Below are 16642 nucleotides of genomic sequence, written 5' to 3'. Positions count from 1 at the left end.
GTAGCTCCCTGGGGGACAGATTTCAGGAGGACATATTTCAGGGCAGTGGGGGGTTCTCTTTAGCCCACACAGCACTCAACAGGTGCCTCCTCATCAGACGGTGCCTGCCCATCAGACAGTACTTTGTGCTAGCCTGGGCATCCTCACCTGTCACATGGACATGAGACGAGTGCCTCACTCTGCCACTTGAAGGTCTTCTTTGGTTGTGTTGCATACTCCTGTGCCTCTAGGATGTAATGTTTAGAAGATGTGGATAGGCAAAAATAAAATAAAAATCACCCCGATCTCACAGAAAAAAGGGAGAGGCACAACCATAGTTAAGGTCATGCTATGTATGATGTGATATGATGTGTGCCATGATGTGTGATGTGATATGTGTGATGTGACATGGCGATATGTGATGTAACGTGTGGCATATGGCACATGACATGGTACACAGTTGTGTGCTGTGTGATGTGGTAGGCTTTTTTAGGTAGGGCCTTCATGATATGGTTGGTTTGTCCCTGGCTGTTGTGCAGGTTTGGGTCAGCCTTCAGTCCCTCATTCATCATTAGGTTATTAATCTCATTCTTCATTCTTTCAGCCACTTACTCCTTCATTTATCTATGCACTCACTCTTTGTTCATTGTTTGTTCATTCACTTCTTCATTCACTAATTGTTCTCATCCTTTGGTTGCGGAGCATCCTCATAGCCTGTAGGGAACTATAATCCCTGCAGGGTTTCCTGCCCTTTCTTCTGGGGCTACTGGGTTTCCACAAAGCCAGGGGCTGGAAGGTGAGATAAGCGGATGTTGGCTTTAGGTGTTAGAACTGATCCTGTTGCAGTGTTTGGTGTTGCTTATCTGCCAGGTGTGGTCACAGCATGCTTGTGTGTGAGCAAGGTAGTGTCCCAGCTGGGCTGGCCCTTCTCTGTCACTTTGTCTGATAGAGGCCCGCTTATTTCAGCCAGACCCCCACACTGCTTCCTCTCTTGTTGTACCCTAGGCTTTGGGACGATCAGATCGCCACACATTTGGAGGCAGTAAGAGCCAGCCTGGCTGGGGGTCATGTCTGACCTGTCACTTGTGGAGCTCAGATATTGAGCCTCATTGAGCCTCAGGTTCCTCTCTGTAAATGAGCAGCATGTACTTGTTGGCTCATAAGGGTGAGCACCAGGGGCAGAGGTCGAGGTCTTGCCTCAGGGTCATCTTTGTGGGCTTGGCAAGTGGCTGTCCAGTAGGTCATAGCCATCAGTAAATGTTTGCCTGAGGGAGAGATAGATGTGTGTATGGAGAGTCTCATTCCTCACCTGCCACAGTGAACAACAAGGAGGGACTCCCCACTCCGGCTCTCCTCACCCTGAACACATGATGTCAGACCTCAGAGTTGCTCTTAGGCCTCTGGTTATTCCCATGTGTTGGAGGTGACACATCACAGGTACAGGTGGAGAAGTCCTTGTGGGATGCCAGACATAACAGCTTCTCTAGATCTTAGTCGTGAGATGAGGAGGTGGCTTTACCATTACTTGAGGAGTGAATGCACCTGCAGGGAGGAAGCACCACTGAGCACTGGCTCTGTGCCGGATCTGAATTCTGTTCCATTCCTGAGGGAGGAACAAAGATACCATCTTGTCATAGGAAATCAGGGCAAACAGGGATGGTTATGCTTCTGTATGGGCACACCTGGGGAGACCTTCATTGTAAAGCTAGACAGCTGGAGAGGGCAGAGTGTAGGGTGACAGAGAGCAGGGTACCTGGGCTGGCTTCCTCATTTCACTGTGTGTTTGTGATTTTTGGTCATTATTTCATCATATACTTGTGTATCCATATAGTGGTAATATTAACAACTGAGATGTGGTCTCAGATGTGCCTGTTCTGTAGCTGGACAAGCCATTCTTGGAGCTCTAAGCTTTGGGCATTTGAGAGTTTGTACTTAGAAAGCCTGTTATGCATCCCTTTATGTTTTTTTTTTTTTAGTAGTTCACTACTGATTACAGCGTGTATCCTTAATTATTAAAGTCTGATATAAGCTTGTAGGTCTTAGAATGTTGAACTCCATCTACTCCCACCCTATCTTCTGTGATATTGCTTCTAAGATTTTCTTTGCATGTTCAATTTTCAGGAGATGTTTTTTGTTTGTTTTTTACTGTAATGTGCCTTGGTGTGGTTTTGTTTGTTTTACCTTGCTTTTGTTTTACCTTGTGGTTTGTTTTACCTTGGGGTTTATAGCACTTCTTAAATCTATGTCTGAACTTCTTGTTTCAGTTTTGTACAACTTTGGGGTGTTATTTTTAAATACCACATTCATTCCATTCTTTATGCCCTCTTCTTCCAAAACTCCATTTGCATATAGGTTGAATCTTTTCATTGTGTTCTGTATTTTACAGTTTATTTTTTGATTATACTATTACAGTTGTCCCACTTTTCACCCCTTTGCCCCCCTTTGCTTGGTAACCCCCTTCCCTACGGCAGTCCCCCCTTAGTTCATGTCCGTGAGTCATGTATATAAGTTCTTTGGCTTCTCCATTCCCATACTATTCTTAACATCCCCCTATTTTGTACCTAGCAATTATGCTTCTTATTCCCTGCACCTTATCCCGAATTCTCCCCCTTTCTCCTCCCTACTGATAACCCTCCAGATGATCTTCATTTCTGTGATTCTGTTACAGTTCTAGTTATTTGCTTAGTTTGTTTTTGTTTTTGTTTTTAGATTCAGCTGTTGATAGTTGTGAGTTTGTTCTCATTTTACTGTTCATAGTTTTTTATCTTTTTCTTAGATAAGTCCTTTTACCATTTCATTTAATAAGGGCTTGGTGATGATGAACTCCTTAACTTGACCTTCTGGGCAACAGTTTATCTGCCCTTGCATTCTAAATGATAGCTTTGCTAGATAGAGTAATCTTGGTTATAGATTTCTGTCCTTTTTTTATAAAAGATTTTATTTACGTATTTTTAGAGAGAGGGGAAGGGAGGGAGGAAGAGGGAAAGAAACATCAATGTGTGGTTGCCTCTCGTGGTCCCCTGGCCTGGGACCTGGCTTGCAACCCAGGCATGTGCCTTGACTGGGAATCAAACTGGTCACCCTTTGGTTCACAGGCTGGTACTCAATCTACTGAGCCATACCAGCTGGGGTGTAGGTCCTTTCTTTTCATCATTTTGTATACTTCTTGCCAATCCCTTTTTGCCTGCAAATTTGCTTTTGAAAAATTAGCTGATAGTCTTATGAAAACTCCTTAGTAGCTACTCTGTGCTTTTCTCTTGCAGCCTTTAAGATTTCCTCTTGCCCTGGCTGGTGTGGCTCAGTGGATTGAGCACCAGCTTGCAAACTAAAGGGTCGATGCTTTGATTCCCAGTCAGGGCGCATGCAAGAGGCAACCGCACACTGATGTTTTTCTCTCTCTCTTTGTCCTTTTCCTCTGTCCAAAAATAAATAAATGAAAAATCTTTTTAAAAAGATTTCCTCTTTATCTTTAACTTTTAGTATTTTAATTATGATAGGTCTTGGTGTGGTCCTCTTTGGGTCCAACTTGTTTGACACTCTCTATGTTTCCTGGACTTGTATGTCTATTTCCTTCACCAAATTAGGGAAATTTTCTTTCATTATATTTTCAAATACAATTTCAATTTCTTGCTCTTCCTCTTCTTCTTCTGGCATCCTTATGATTTGGATGTTTGCGTGTTTGGAGATGCCCTAGAGTCTTTAGAGTCTTCTTATTCTCTCCTCAGTTTGTTTTTTGTTTTGTTTTGTTTTGGGTTTTTTTTTTGTTTGTTTGTTTAAATTCTTATTTCTTCATTCTGTTCTGGTTGATTGTTTATTTCTTCCTTATGTTCCAAATTGTTGATTTGAACCCTGGCTTCCTTCCCTTCATCATTGGTTCCCTGTGGATTTTTCTTTATTTCACTCAGTGTAGCCTTCATTTCTTCCCTTATGCTTTTGCTATATTCAGTGATTTCACTGAGCCTTCTTATCACCAGTGTTTCAAACTCTGCATCTAATAGTTGGCTATCTCTGTTTTGCTTAGTTCTTTCTCTGGGGTTTTGTTCTCTTCTTTCATTTGGACCATATTTCTGTATTTCCTCGATTTGGCAGCTTCCTTGTGTTTTTTTTTTTCTGTGTATTAGCTAGAGCTGCTTTGACTCCCTGTCTTAATGCACCTGTTAAGTTGTATGGGGCGGAGCCCTACAGATTCGCCAGGGCGAGCACAACTTGCTTCACCACTTTGTGGCTCTGTATTTGGAGGAGGGTTTGGAGAGGGGACAGTGCTGCTGAGCTTGCTCAGCACTCCCTGTTTCCAGTCACTTCACCTCCTTTCTGTATGTGACTTGTGCCCCTCTACCTGCTGCCCTGATGGTGGTTCCCAGAGTGCGTGAGTTTGCATTTGTTCTAGGACCATGAGGACCCTTTAAATGGACTCTCCTGAGAGATCAGCAGTTTCTCCCACCTCCTCAATTCCCACTGGTTTTTACAACTAGAAATTATGAGGTTTTATTTTCCCAGAGCTAGAAGCCTGGGCTGTGCCATCTGGCCTGGGACTGGGTTCGCCCGCTCCCAAGATATCCCTCCTGATTTTGTCTACCACGTGTGAATTGTGGCACAGTCTGTTCCAGCCACACCGTGTCCTCTCTGCCCTGGCTTCTTGTCTCCACCCCTCCTGTCTGTCTGGATGAATGTGGCTTATTTAAATCCTTGGTTGTTGGATTTCCATACAGTTTGATTTTCTGGCAGTTCTGGATGTTTTTGTTTTGAGGTTAGTTGTGATCCTTATGGTTATGTGAGGAGGCAAATTGTGTCTACCTATGTCTCCATCTTGACTGGAAGTGTCCTATAAATTTTTTATCTTCTTTCCTATCCATTTGTGTCTCCATGTCTCACTCTGTATTTTTCTACTGATGTGTCTTCCAGTTGCTGATCCTGGCTTCAGCTATGTCTAACCTACTGTTAAACCCATATATTAAATTTACAATTTCATTTCTTAGTTCTAGTTTTCATTTGATTTTTATTTCACAGATTTTGGTTCTGGTGAAATTATCTATCTTATCTATTTTCTTGACCACACTAATCACAGTAATTTAAAGTCTGAGTGTGATAACTATGCTATTTGGATCCTCTGTGGGGTTTGTTACTATTGTTGGGTTTTTTTTCCCCTCTTGATTTTCTACTGGTTGCTTTTTTCTCCTGGCCTAGAGTAGAAGTCTGGGCATTACCCAATGCCTCCCTTCCTCAGCAGACCCTGTCTGACTGTGGAAGCTCTGTCCAGCATCTCAGCTTCTAGTCTAATGCATAGCGCTGGCAGTCTGAGACAGTGCTTTCCTGTAGATATGTGATGTGAGCCATATGTGTAATACTTGGTTTAATAGCCACATTAAAAGTGTAAAAGAACTGGTGGAATTAATTTTTAAAAGATTATATTCATTAATTTTTAGAGAGAGGGGAAGGGAAGGAGAAAGAGAGGGAAAGAAACATCAGTATGTGGTTGCCTATTGTGTGCCTCCTACTGGGGATCTGGCCCGCAACCCAGGCATGTGCCCTGACTAGAAACAGAACCAGTGACCCTTTGGTTTACAGGCTGGCACTCAGTCCACTGAGCCACACCAACCAGAGCTAATTTTAATGATATGTTTTCTTTAATCAATATATCTAGAATATTATCTTTTAAACATGTAATTAATATTACTAATGAAATTTTCAAAGTTCCTGTTAAAATGACTACTTCTTAGAAATCTAGTGTGTTTCTGACACCTAGTTTGGACTAGCCACATGTCAAATGATCAGAGCTATTGTCTTGGACTACTCAACTCTAGGGGAGAATGTGCTAAATGTGGGGCTCTGAGCTGGTGGCCCATCTCTGCATGTGCACTGTGTGCTCGCTGTCTGGTCTGGATGGTGGCCCCAAGGCTTTTACTGGGGAAGAGCCAATTTGGGGAAGAGCCAAGAAGTTAATTCACAGGATTGGGGCAGATTTGAGCTGTAGGGGCTTCCCTCATCCCAGGCTACCCTGGGCCTCTTTGGTCTTTTGTGGCCCTGATCATGTGGGTTGGTTTATCTGTCGATGGCCCTCACCCTCTACCATGCACCCGGGCCCAGTGCCTGGCCAGAGAGACACTCCCCTGTCCTGTACCCTGGTGCAGTACCTGTCCCAGAGGGATATCATGGATGTTCAGTCCAGGCAGCATCTTTAATCAGTTGCCAAAGCTCCTGCTGCTTGGCCTGTGAGGTCATCTTTGATTTGTTGGTGGGATTGCTCAGGCTGCCCAGAGTGAGGTCTAGGCAGCCTTTGTGTGGGTGTGGGGCTTGGAGGACTTGGCCAGATAGGGACTTCTGCAGCAGGAGGTATCTGGGTCCCCCTCCTCTCTGTTCCTGAGCATCCAGAGCTGCAGGTCTGGACTTTCACTGGGGTGGGAGGTGTGTGGGTGAGGGGATTTTGCTTTTGGGGGGCAGGTCCACAGAATTTAGCAGATTGTCACAAGGACTTTGCTCCCCTGGGGTGCCCCAGTCTTTGGACCTCTGCAGAGGCAGGGCAGATGTTTGGCAAAGGAGGGCCTTTTGACTGGCCCCACTCCAATGGGGTTGACATGTCAGCAGCCTGGCCCTGAGGGTGTGGGGTATTGCCTGTCCTATTCTACCTCTCCCCATAGGCATGGATGATCCTTGGTTGCAGTGTTTCTTTGCTGACCATGTCCATGGTGCATCCACGTCAATCTTTAGGTGTCCCTCTGGGGCAGTGGCCTGGGGTGGGATGGCCCTTTCTAGAAACCAGGCATGTGGTGTGGTTATCACAGGGGTGGTTGCTGACCAGGCTTTGTATGCTGGACTTTGGGGCCACTCTAGGTGAGTGCTGATGCTCTTGCTTGGGGAGGTCATAGGTGTCCTCTTGGTAGTCTGCTGAGGGAGTGGCCAGTGGGCATGCTCCTTCCTGCTGTTCTTTGCATTTCACACCTTGATGACACGCTTCTCTGGACCACTGGGGGTTACAGCAGATGCATCCTTGAGAAAAGCCAGGCCCTCCTTGACGCCACCATCCTGTGTGGTATCTGTCGCCCTAACCTTGGCAGTTTCTCTTGTGCCAACTGAGGCACCCTGGGTCAAGAGGAAACCTGTCTCTGCCATGACTGTCTGTCCCTTTCCTGAACTGTCTTTGGAGTTGGTTCAGGTCTGGCCATGCCTGTATGGGACCTGAGATCTTGGGGGAGGTTTCATGGGGTGGAGGGCCTGGGAGTGGGTAAGGGGGAAAGACTTGGGCCTGCCCAGCTTGCTCCTGCCCCTAGGGATGCTAGTGACATATGGCCATGTCTCTGAGCAAATGCTCCTTCAACGCCCCTCAATCTGCCTACTCCCATACAAGTAGTATCCTCCCTGCACTACCCAAGTCCTCTGCCTTTTGTTGGACTCCTCCTTGGTCTGTTCTGCTATGTAGTAACAGCTTCTGTTGGCTTCCAACAATGGTCCTGTCTGCACCCCGTGAAGAGGGTGGTGGGCCCTGCCCTTAGCCCATGGCTTGGGTGGGGGTGGGACAGAAGCATTCATCCCAGGGGTGTCTAGCACAGAGGGCTTATCCCTACACTGACCTGCAGCATTCATGTCAGGGACAGGATCTCCCTGACAGGCAGGCAGAGGGCACATCACCCCCACCTCGAATTTCACTTCATGGTCGACCCCACCCAGACCCCAGTGAAAGCCTGGGGATGGGGGTCACCATGGATGGGGTGACAGACCACACTGTGTTCATTGAATCTGAGGAGGCCCTGTTGGTGCTGCCAGTGGTCCTGAAGGATCACTTGGGGTTGGGGCCACACTCAATTGAGTCTAGAGGGCTCTCTGATGCGGCATAACTGGCTCCCTTCTCCCATCTGCCAGCTGAAGAGCCCAAGGTGAAGAGGAATGATGCTGGCCGTCCTCATTCTGGTGATAATTAAGGTTCACTGTGGAGGATTGTAAAGCAGTTGGGAGAGATGTGTGTCACATTTGTTCTCTGGTCAACTGCAAACTCCTGATTTGTCAAGGTAACTTGTTCCAGCAAAAGCTGACTCTTGGAGCTGTGTGACCATAGGAAATAAAGTGGAATTACAATAAGCACTGTCTTATGGCAGAGAAGTGTGCTCAGGGGGTCGATAAAAGAATTTCAGGAAAACTGGTACATTAGATCTGTGGGAGAGGAAGTACAGATCTGGGATGCAGTCTCATTCATCTGTCTTTGTAAAACGGCCAGAGAGACTATCCAATTCCATGGGAACCATTTCAGAATGTTAAAATAATGTCAGTATTTACAAAATGCTGGAGGTGATGTCCTTTGTAACTACATAAACTTATGACAAAATAGTACAAACCCCAGTGTGCCCCTGGAGAGGGCACCTAGTTTTCCAGACCCTCTGTGTGGCAGTCAGGGCTGGCCTGCCTGCTGGATGCTGGTGGCTTTGCCTTTGGAGGGAAGAGCAGGGGTCCCAGTATGGCCTTAAAGAAGAGCAAAGTCCCCTTAAAGACACTAGTTTTGAGTGATCTGTGCCCCTCCCCTCTTTAAAGATAGTATTTGTAAAAGCTGTAAGGGGCCATATAGCAATATTCAACTGTCTTTCTCACAGAATTATAACCTTGTTGGCTCCTGTGACAGTGCAGATGTGAGTGTTGGATTGCTTTACCCTCCCTGAGCCACCTGTCCACAGAGATTTACCCTCAGCCCCTGCCCAGCGGGAACTTCCTCAGATGCACTACCTCAGACCAGGTTGTGGGGTGGGGGGCATGTCTTATGTGGCAGCAGTGGCTGGAGGACTACTTGTTTTAATGATGCCTTTAGATTAAATGTGGACTAGAAAAAGCATATACCACTCACCTGTGATTTCCCATATTTTATTGTTCAGATGAGGTTGAGGAAAGCACTTGGGTTTAAAAGAAGTGACTTTATTTTTAGAACTGCAGTAAATATTGGAGCAGGTCACAGCCCAGAAGTGTGAGACATCACACTCTGTTTGAGTCTCTCTATTGGTGGCCTTTGGTGGGAGCTCAGTCCTGAGAGGGGTCAGGACAGCTCCTTAGAGGTGCTAGCCTGCCTGCTGTCCCTGTGATGCTGGCTCCTGAGTGACATAAACCACACTTGGCCTGTTCTCCCCTGATCTCATACCTGCCCACAGGATACTTCCTCCCAGGATTCCTGTCCTGCCCTTCTCCCAGGCGACAGGAATTTTTTCTCTGACCCAGGGGTATTGCTGGCTGGCATCATCCACCTATTCCTTAATTGCTTGTTTATCTGTTTTCTGGGCTGGCTATTCCCCATTCCTGCTCCCCATGCCTTGGAGGGAGCTGTGCCCTCTCCTTCAGGCCAACCTGTCCCTAGACCCCCATTCTTGGGCTGACTCCCACCCATGGAGCCCCTGTCCTGGGCCGACTTCAATCCCTTGTATTGGGCCAACTTTGTCCCTGGAGCTGCTTGTTCTGAGCTGACTTAGTACCTGGAGTCTTATCCTGGGCTGATTTCCCTATAGAAGTGACAGGTCTCTTGAAGCTTTCTTTGTTTTGATTTATGACCTAATGGGGCTGGTGAGAGATCCTAGGCCAGTGTGTCACCCCAGATTCTATGCTAATTCTGGACACTCTCCTTCTGGCTGCTTTTTATCTCTCTGCCCTGTGTGTGTGGATCCCACCTTTCCCTAGCTGGTCTTGGGGTCCCTAGGCAGTTCTGTCCTCATGTGTTCTTTGGGATTTGCCTTGCTGAAAGGAAATGGCTGCAGAACCCCACTGAGAGCAGAGGGAGGACTTTAGCCTTCACTGGTGGGGCTATTAGAGCAGAGCTGGTGACTCCTGGGCCACTCAGGAGAAGCCCTTCAAGTCCAGGGCTGTTGTCCCCTGACCATTCTGGCTACCTGAGGGGTAGTACCTTCTGGAACTGGGTGACATTTGCAATGGGCTGGTTTTTTTCTTTCTTTTTTTTTCTTTTAAATATTTTATTTATTTTTAGAGAGGGGAAGGGAGTGAGAAATAGGGAGAGAAACATCAGTGTGTGGCCGCCTCTCGTGCGCCCCCCACTGGGGACCTGGCCGGCAATCCAGGCATGTGCCCTAACTGGGAATCCAACCAGCGACCCTTGGGTTCCCAGGCCAGCACTCAGACCACTGAGCCACACCAGCCAGGGCTGGGCTGGGCTTTTTCCCTGTAGGAAAGGAGTGCCTGTGATGTCTAGAATGCTTTCTCCTTTGTAATCTGATAGGCTCTCACTATCTTTGGGGGAATAGGAGCCACTAATTCAGGTAGCAGCAGGGCTTGTTGGCAGAGAGGCTGGTCTGAGTGACCTGTCCACCCTGTCTGGGTACCTGACGCATCCCATATCAAGGCCCTGTGAACAGTCAGAGTCCCCCTTCTCACTGCTGTACCTCTAGAACAATCTGATTCTGGCAGAATTGGAAGGTCAGGAGCTATCTTCCTGCCCTGGTTCATGACCTCTAGCCACCTCAGCACATCAGGTAATTAGCTTATCTCACAAGCATTGGCCAGTCGCTGAGGTGGCTCTGCTGAGTTACTGATCTCATGGGGCCAGACAGCGATCCACAGACAGTGAGAATGACTTGGGCCAGCCCTGTGAGGGGAGTGCTCTGAAGACATACCAACTGACCTTTCAAATGATCAGCAGTGTGTCTTGCAGTTAAAAATAGCCTGGTGGCTAGAACATAAAATGAGGTCTGTTTCCTGCCATCTCCACCAATGCCTGCTTCCCCTGTTCCCCTCCAACCCACCGCTGAACTCTAAGAGATACTATCTAAAGATGCGACTGTTTTATACCCACATTTTTGTCACTATTAACCTGTATCTGTCACAGAAAACAAGACCATAGCATACACAGGGCACTTTCCTCCCCTCTTTGTTGTTGTTAGTAATGCTATTTATATAACACAAACCTTTTGTTCTGAAACTACAATGAAATCTTTTACTTTGCTCTTGATTGGTGCTGAAATACTAGCAAAAACAATTTATACTATAAGTGATCCTCTGAGTTTCCTCTAGAATCAGTGACCAGACCTTTGGAAGGGAATAGGAACTGAAATGTCATTGTCCAAAGCCAGCTGTCCTGCTGGGAGTGGCACTGGGAACACCCTGCGTCCTGACTTCCTTTACTGGTTTCTGCCAAGTTCAGCTGCAGGCACCCCTTGCTGCACTCCCTCTGCTGTGTTATGACAAAATACTCCTTCTAGTGAGTGTTTTACTTGGGGCGCCAGAGAATCAGCTTTGAGTTATCCAGTGTCTGAGAATCAGTCCTAGGGCTGACATCTGTGGGTTTGACATCTGTTTGGCAGGATATAGAGTTCTAGGTCAGAGTCAGCACTTTGAGGACGCTGCCTCATTGGCTGTGCGATCATGATTGTCGATGAGACCTCCCGCCCAGTCCCTCTTCCTAGGTGGGCAGGGTTTGTTCTCAGCCCTGAGGAATCTGAATTTTGCTGGAACTGGTCTAGTGGTGGATCATTTTTCATTTACTCTTACCTGGCTGGGGCACACACTTTTATTTTAAATAGTTCTGCTCTCAGCTCAAGGAAATACTATTCTACTCTTTCCTTTTCCTTCCTGATCCCTTTCCATTCTTCTGAACTCCTCTTATGTATTGTCAGGACTTTCAGCTGGTTTGCTGTGTTTTGATGTTGCTCTTCTATTTCTCACATTTGGTCTTTGGATGTTTTCACTTTATTATTTTTTTTACATTTGAAACGTCAAGTACTAATTGACACACAATAAAACATATCTTAAGTGTACAAGTAGTTGTACACATGGGTGTGACTACATCCTCTGTTATCTGTGTGTCCCCCATGGCAGAGCCCAGCACTGTTCTGGTTTCAACCCCACTGTTAGTTCTGCCTCTTCTGGAGTTTGGGGTTATTGCAAGTGGAACTGCTCTGAACCCCGTGTACCTGTCTTCTGTGGCTTCTGTTTCTTTGTCATGGGTGGGTAACCAGTGGGGTATAGCTGGGCCTAGAGCTGGATGTGGACCTGCCATGGCTCTTTTGAGGCTTCTAACACTGCACTTCCACCTGCACTTTCAACAGCCTCATGACAGGAGGGCTCAGTTTCCCCACTACCCAGTGGTTGGAATGACCCGTTTTATTTTATCTAGCGGGTGGGTGTGAAGTGGGATCTTGTGATTGTAATAGGCATTTTCCTGGTGACTCAGGATGCTGAGCACCTTTTTATACGTTTATTGGACATTTTTTATATGTTTATTGGACATATGTTTATATGTTTTGTATGTTTATATGTTTATTGGACATTTCTGCATCTTGTATTATGACACATATTCATTCCTCTTTTGTTATTATTGAGTTATTGAGTTATAGAGAGTTCATCTCTATTCTGGATCCAAGTCCAATGTCAAATACATATATTGGGAATAGTTTCTCCCAGTTGGTGCCTTGAGTTGAATGTGTTCCCATGTTATCATCTAAATTAAACATTGACTTTTTGTACTTAATGTTTCATTGGATACAGAATATCTTATTTTTAAAATATTGAGCTTTAATTTGCAAGAGCTCTTGATTTTTCCTTTTTAAGTAGAAGGAACAATCCTTTTTATGTGTTTCAGCCTCTTAGATCTTTATGAGGACTTAAGCTACATGTTTTTGAAGTTGTCTTTGTCCTGGGCTTATTTTTTATGTGGGCGGGGGTGGGGAGAGATCAGCTGTGCCAAGGTTCTCCTGGTATTCCTTTGCCCTGTTGGTGATCATGCCATCTGGTCCCACTTGTGCATGGAGAAGCTGATGAGGGTTTGTGGTGGGTGGGACTGGTGAGTGGCAGAGAGTGCATAAATGGTTACAGTGCCACTTGGGATAGAATTCCTTAACCAGATGACCTCGTCATATCCTAGAGTCCCCCTCTCCTCTTTGGATTGGTTAGGATCTGTCTTGATATCCTTGAGGTCTTCTGCAAGGACCCCGGGGATCTTGGCCTGTGTTTCTTTTTAGCTCTGATTTCTCCCTTCGCATGTCCAGATGCACCTCTTCTGTCTTCTTGCAGCTCCTCAGAACTCCCTGGTCCACGTTCAGTTGTGTTTCTGTTTTCCCTGGTGGGGGTCCTTTTAGTGGGAGAGCCGGGCATGTACTGCATGGGCTCTGTGGGCCTCTTGGACCAGGACAGAGGTGACACGGGATCATGTGCTCAGGATGGGGAAAATGCTGTGCTAGGGCATTAGGAGGTGAGGTTTGCCTGTGAGATGAAGTTGGAAGTAGCAGGCTGCTTGGACAGATGAGATGGAGGCCTGGGTGGTGGCAGATGTGGGTCAGGGTGCAGTCTTAGGATCAGGGTGCTGGAGTGTGTTCAGGTTGTGTTAAAGGTGTTGGGTGCAGATGGCCCCAGGCCCTAGAAATGTGTGTCATGTCCTTAGCGCTGAGGTGGGCTTGACTGGGACTCTAGTCTTCCTTCTTTGCTCTTGGCTCTGATCTCTCTCCTGGTTTTCTGGTTGTTATCCACCATGGTCATGTGTTCATGAAGGTGTCCTTAAAGTCACGTGTAAATTCTTTTTTCTAACCTTGCTCCATCAGCAGGTGTGTCATGAGCGAGGCCTCAGACATTTTCAGGGAAGAAGCACTTTGGTGTTGCAGTGGGTTTCCGGATTGCTTTAGCTTCTGGAAATCTTTTTGATGAGCTACCTGTGTAGCTCATCAGGGTTCGCCCCTCCCCTGTCCTCCACCCAGGGTCACTAGGCTCTGTGAAAGGCTCTGCAGGTGTCCCTCTCAGCTGTGTTTGTATCTCTCTAGGACCGGAAGCTCACCAAGCTAGAGCGACAGCGGTTCAAGGAGGAGGCTGAGATGCTAAAGGGCCTGCAGCACCCCAACATTGTGCGCTTCTATGACTTCTGGGAGTCCAGTGCCAAGGGGAAGCGGTGCATTGTGCTGGTGACTGAACTGATGACTTCGGGGACGCTGAAGACGTGAGTGCCTCGCCTGCCTGGACAGCTGAGGCCTCAGGGTGGGCGTGGCTCAGGGTATGCGGCCCATAATAGCTGGGTGGTCCTCTCTGGGTTTTGGTCAGCAGTCCTCTCTCACAGGGTGTCCCTTTTTGCATGATGAGTGCATGGCCCACAGCAGTGGGAAGCCCTTCCTTACTTGAGTAGCCAGTGAGCCATGCCCCTACCCCCAGGTACCTGAAGCGGTTCAAGGTGATGAAGCCCAAGGTGCTGCGTAGCTGGTGCCGGCAGATACTGAAGGGGCTGCTGTTCCTGCACACCAGGACGCCCCCCATCATCCACCGGGACCTCAAGTGTGATAATATCTTCATTACTGGGCCCACCGGTTCTGTAAAGATTGGGGACCTGGGCCTAGCCACCCTCAAGAGAGCGTCCTTTGCCAAGAGTGTGATAGGTAAGCTCACCTCTCTGAGGCCCTACCAGCCCCTTCAGCGCCCCCATTCCCCTCAGCCAGGCTGTGGCCCTGCATGGCCTGTGTAGGTCCCTGGCTATGGGCTAGATAGTGAGGCTGGCTGGCACCTGTGGGGCTGTGGGCACTCAGGAGTAGGAAGGAGGCCTGAATGACAGAGGGATTCTGGAACTTTGGCTGGTGATGCTGGAGCTGGCCTTAGCCAGTGGGGAGGTGTCCCCCAGGATGTGAGGCTGGCAGAAGAAGCCCCCAAGGTGTTTGGGGCCTGGAGTGACCAAGTGTTTGGATGGGCAGGACCTGGGGGCTTCCATGTGGATGCTGGTTTACTGGCTGTTTTTGCCTCTGCATTTTCTTTCTCTGTAAAACCATTCTGTAGCCTTCCTGGGTGGGGCCTTTGACCTGTGGCTGCAGTTAGGAGTGGAGACAAGGTGCATCTGGTATTGTGTGTGCTGTCCCCAGTGGGGTACTAGCACATAGTAGGCACTCTTTGTCCATGGGGTTCAGGCCCCAGGCAGTGGGCCCTCCTGGCTTTTTTAAGTCAGCACTTGGAGGGGTTTGGGGGGAGCTGTTTATGGAGTTCAGGACATCTGAAAAACACCAGTGTGCTGCAGGGCATGAAGGCTCCAGTGTGGCACTAAAAGACATCCCAGAGACAGCTGTGTAAACATTTCAATATTTATATATTTTTTTAGAGTTTTATTTATTCTATTTTTAGAGAGGAAGGGAGGGAGAAAAAGAGGGAGAGAAACATGGATGTGAGAGGGAAACGTCCATCAGTTGTCTCTCATGCACACCCTGATTGGGGAATGAACCTGCAACCCAGGCATGTGCCCTGGCTGGGAATTGAGCCAGTGACCTTTTGCTTTGCAGGATGATGCCCAACCAACTGAGCCACACTGGCCAGGGCTCCATGTGCTATTTTGCATCTGTTTTTTTTTAAGCTGGGGGTCTGAAAATCTTCCAAAATCAACAGAGAAGTTAAAAGCAGCCTTGTTGGAATAGATTCTCCTCTTTGCAGTTAGCTTGACAAATGCTCAGTTGGACCTGTTTTCATAAAAGGATTGTGTGGTTTATTAAAGCAAAAGCTTGTTACAGAAAAATTTGAAAACCTAGACCAGTGTAACTAAAGGAAAATCAGCTGTAATCCCACCTGCCAGATGAGTCATTTTGGTCTGTGCTTATGGTTTTATACAGGTGAGGCCAGTGTGCACACACATTGTATATTTTGTTTATTTTACTCAGCCTATCACAAGTCCTCATGTCCTTAAAAATTCCAAATGAACATTATTGTAACCCTTTGCTCTTAGGAAGCACAAACAGTTTCTACCTTAGCCTCTCCCCGGTGCCTGCCAGGGGAGTGGCACCTGTCCGGCTGCCCCCAGATCATCATCTATGCTACCTGACATTCTCCCATACGGTGTGCCTGTTGGGATATTTGGGACCTTTCTGAGTTTTTGCAATTTAAACAGCCCTGTGGCAACTAGAAATTTTTGTCTGTTCTGGGTTGTGGAGGGAGGGTGTACTGGCTGTGCTCTGCCTCCTTGATGAGAGGCATCTTCAGCATTTCAGACATAGTCCCTGTTCCTGGGAAATAATAGTCCCCCACTCTGTGGGCTGATCCAACCCAGAATCAAGAAGGTCTAGCGGGGATTTTTGGAAACTTCTGTCTGAAGAACACTCCTGTTTGAGGCAGGATCCCAGGACTGATGGCATGGCATGTGGATGGGAGACGAGGGAGGAGGTTTCTGGGTCAATGACCACTGACCCTGCATCTGTTGCTCCTGCCCACAGGCACCCCTGAGTTCATGGCACCTGAGATGTACGAGGAGCACTATGACGAGTCTGTAGATGTCTACGCCTTCGGGATGTGCATGTTGGAGATGGCCACCTCAGAGTACCCCTACTCAGAGTGCCAGAATGCTGCCCAGATCTATCGGAAGGTCACCTGTGTAAGTCCCTGGCCACTGAACTGGCTCTGTCTTTGTGAAATCACAGCAGCTGTGTGAGGAAGGGGACAAGGCCATTTCACAGATGGTGAGACAATGGTGGTCACTCAGGTCTCTGAGCTAAACGTAGAAGCCACACAGCAGTAATAGTAATATGGGCTCTAGGGCAGTAGCTGGAGGCTATAATTGGGGGTTCACAGTGCTGCAAGGCTAGGGCACCCGCTAGGTGCCCAGTCTACCTGTCTCTGGAACCCCTCCTCTGGGCCATTCTGGGGGCTGCTGGCTTTTTCATTTTCTGGTGTGTCCCCAAAATTTAATTGGCCCTATTATCCTGTCCTCTCTGTGCATTTGTTCTGCTTGGTGGGGAGCACAGAG

The 16642-nt window shown here is 47.5% G+C and overlaps 1 protein-coding gene across 12 annotated transcripts in view; it reads left to right on the top strand.

Annotated features, from left to right (window-relative positions):
• WNK2 (WNK lysine deficient protein kinase 2) overlaps positions 1-16642 on the top strand; it is a 132241-nt gene that overhangs the window by 19187 nt on the left and 96412 nt on the right. For all 12 annotated transcript variants that reach the window (XM_045833832.1, XM_045833830.1, XM_045833835.1 and 9 more), the window contains exons 3-5: positions 13704-13876; positions 14086-14306; positions 16113-16270. In XM_045833832.1, coding sequence (XP_045689788.1) covers positions 13704-13876; positions 14086-14306; positions 16113-16270 — 552 coding nt within the window. The remainder of the gene's footprint in view (positions 1-13703; positions 13877-14085; positions 14307-16112; positions 16271-16642) is intronic.

This window comes from Phyllostomus hastatus, unplaced genomic scaffold, assembly GCF_019186645.2.
Source record: "Phyllostomus hastatus isolate PE091 unplaced genomic scaffold, TTU_PhHast_1.1 phas_contig_195, whole genome shotgun sequence".
In the NCBI taxonomy this organism is placed as follows: domain Eukaryota; kingdom Metazoa; phylum Chordata; class Mammalia; order Chiroptera; family Phyllostomidae; genus Phyllostomus; species Phyllostomus hastatus.
Note: the sequence above shows the minus strand (reverse complement) of the source record. Positions and strands in the feature narration are given on the sequence as shown.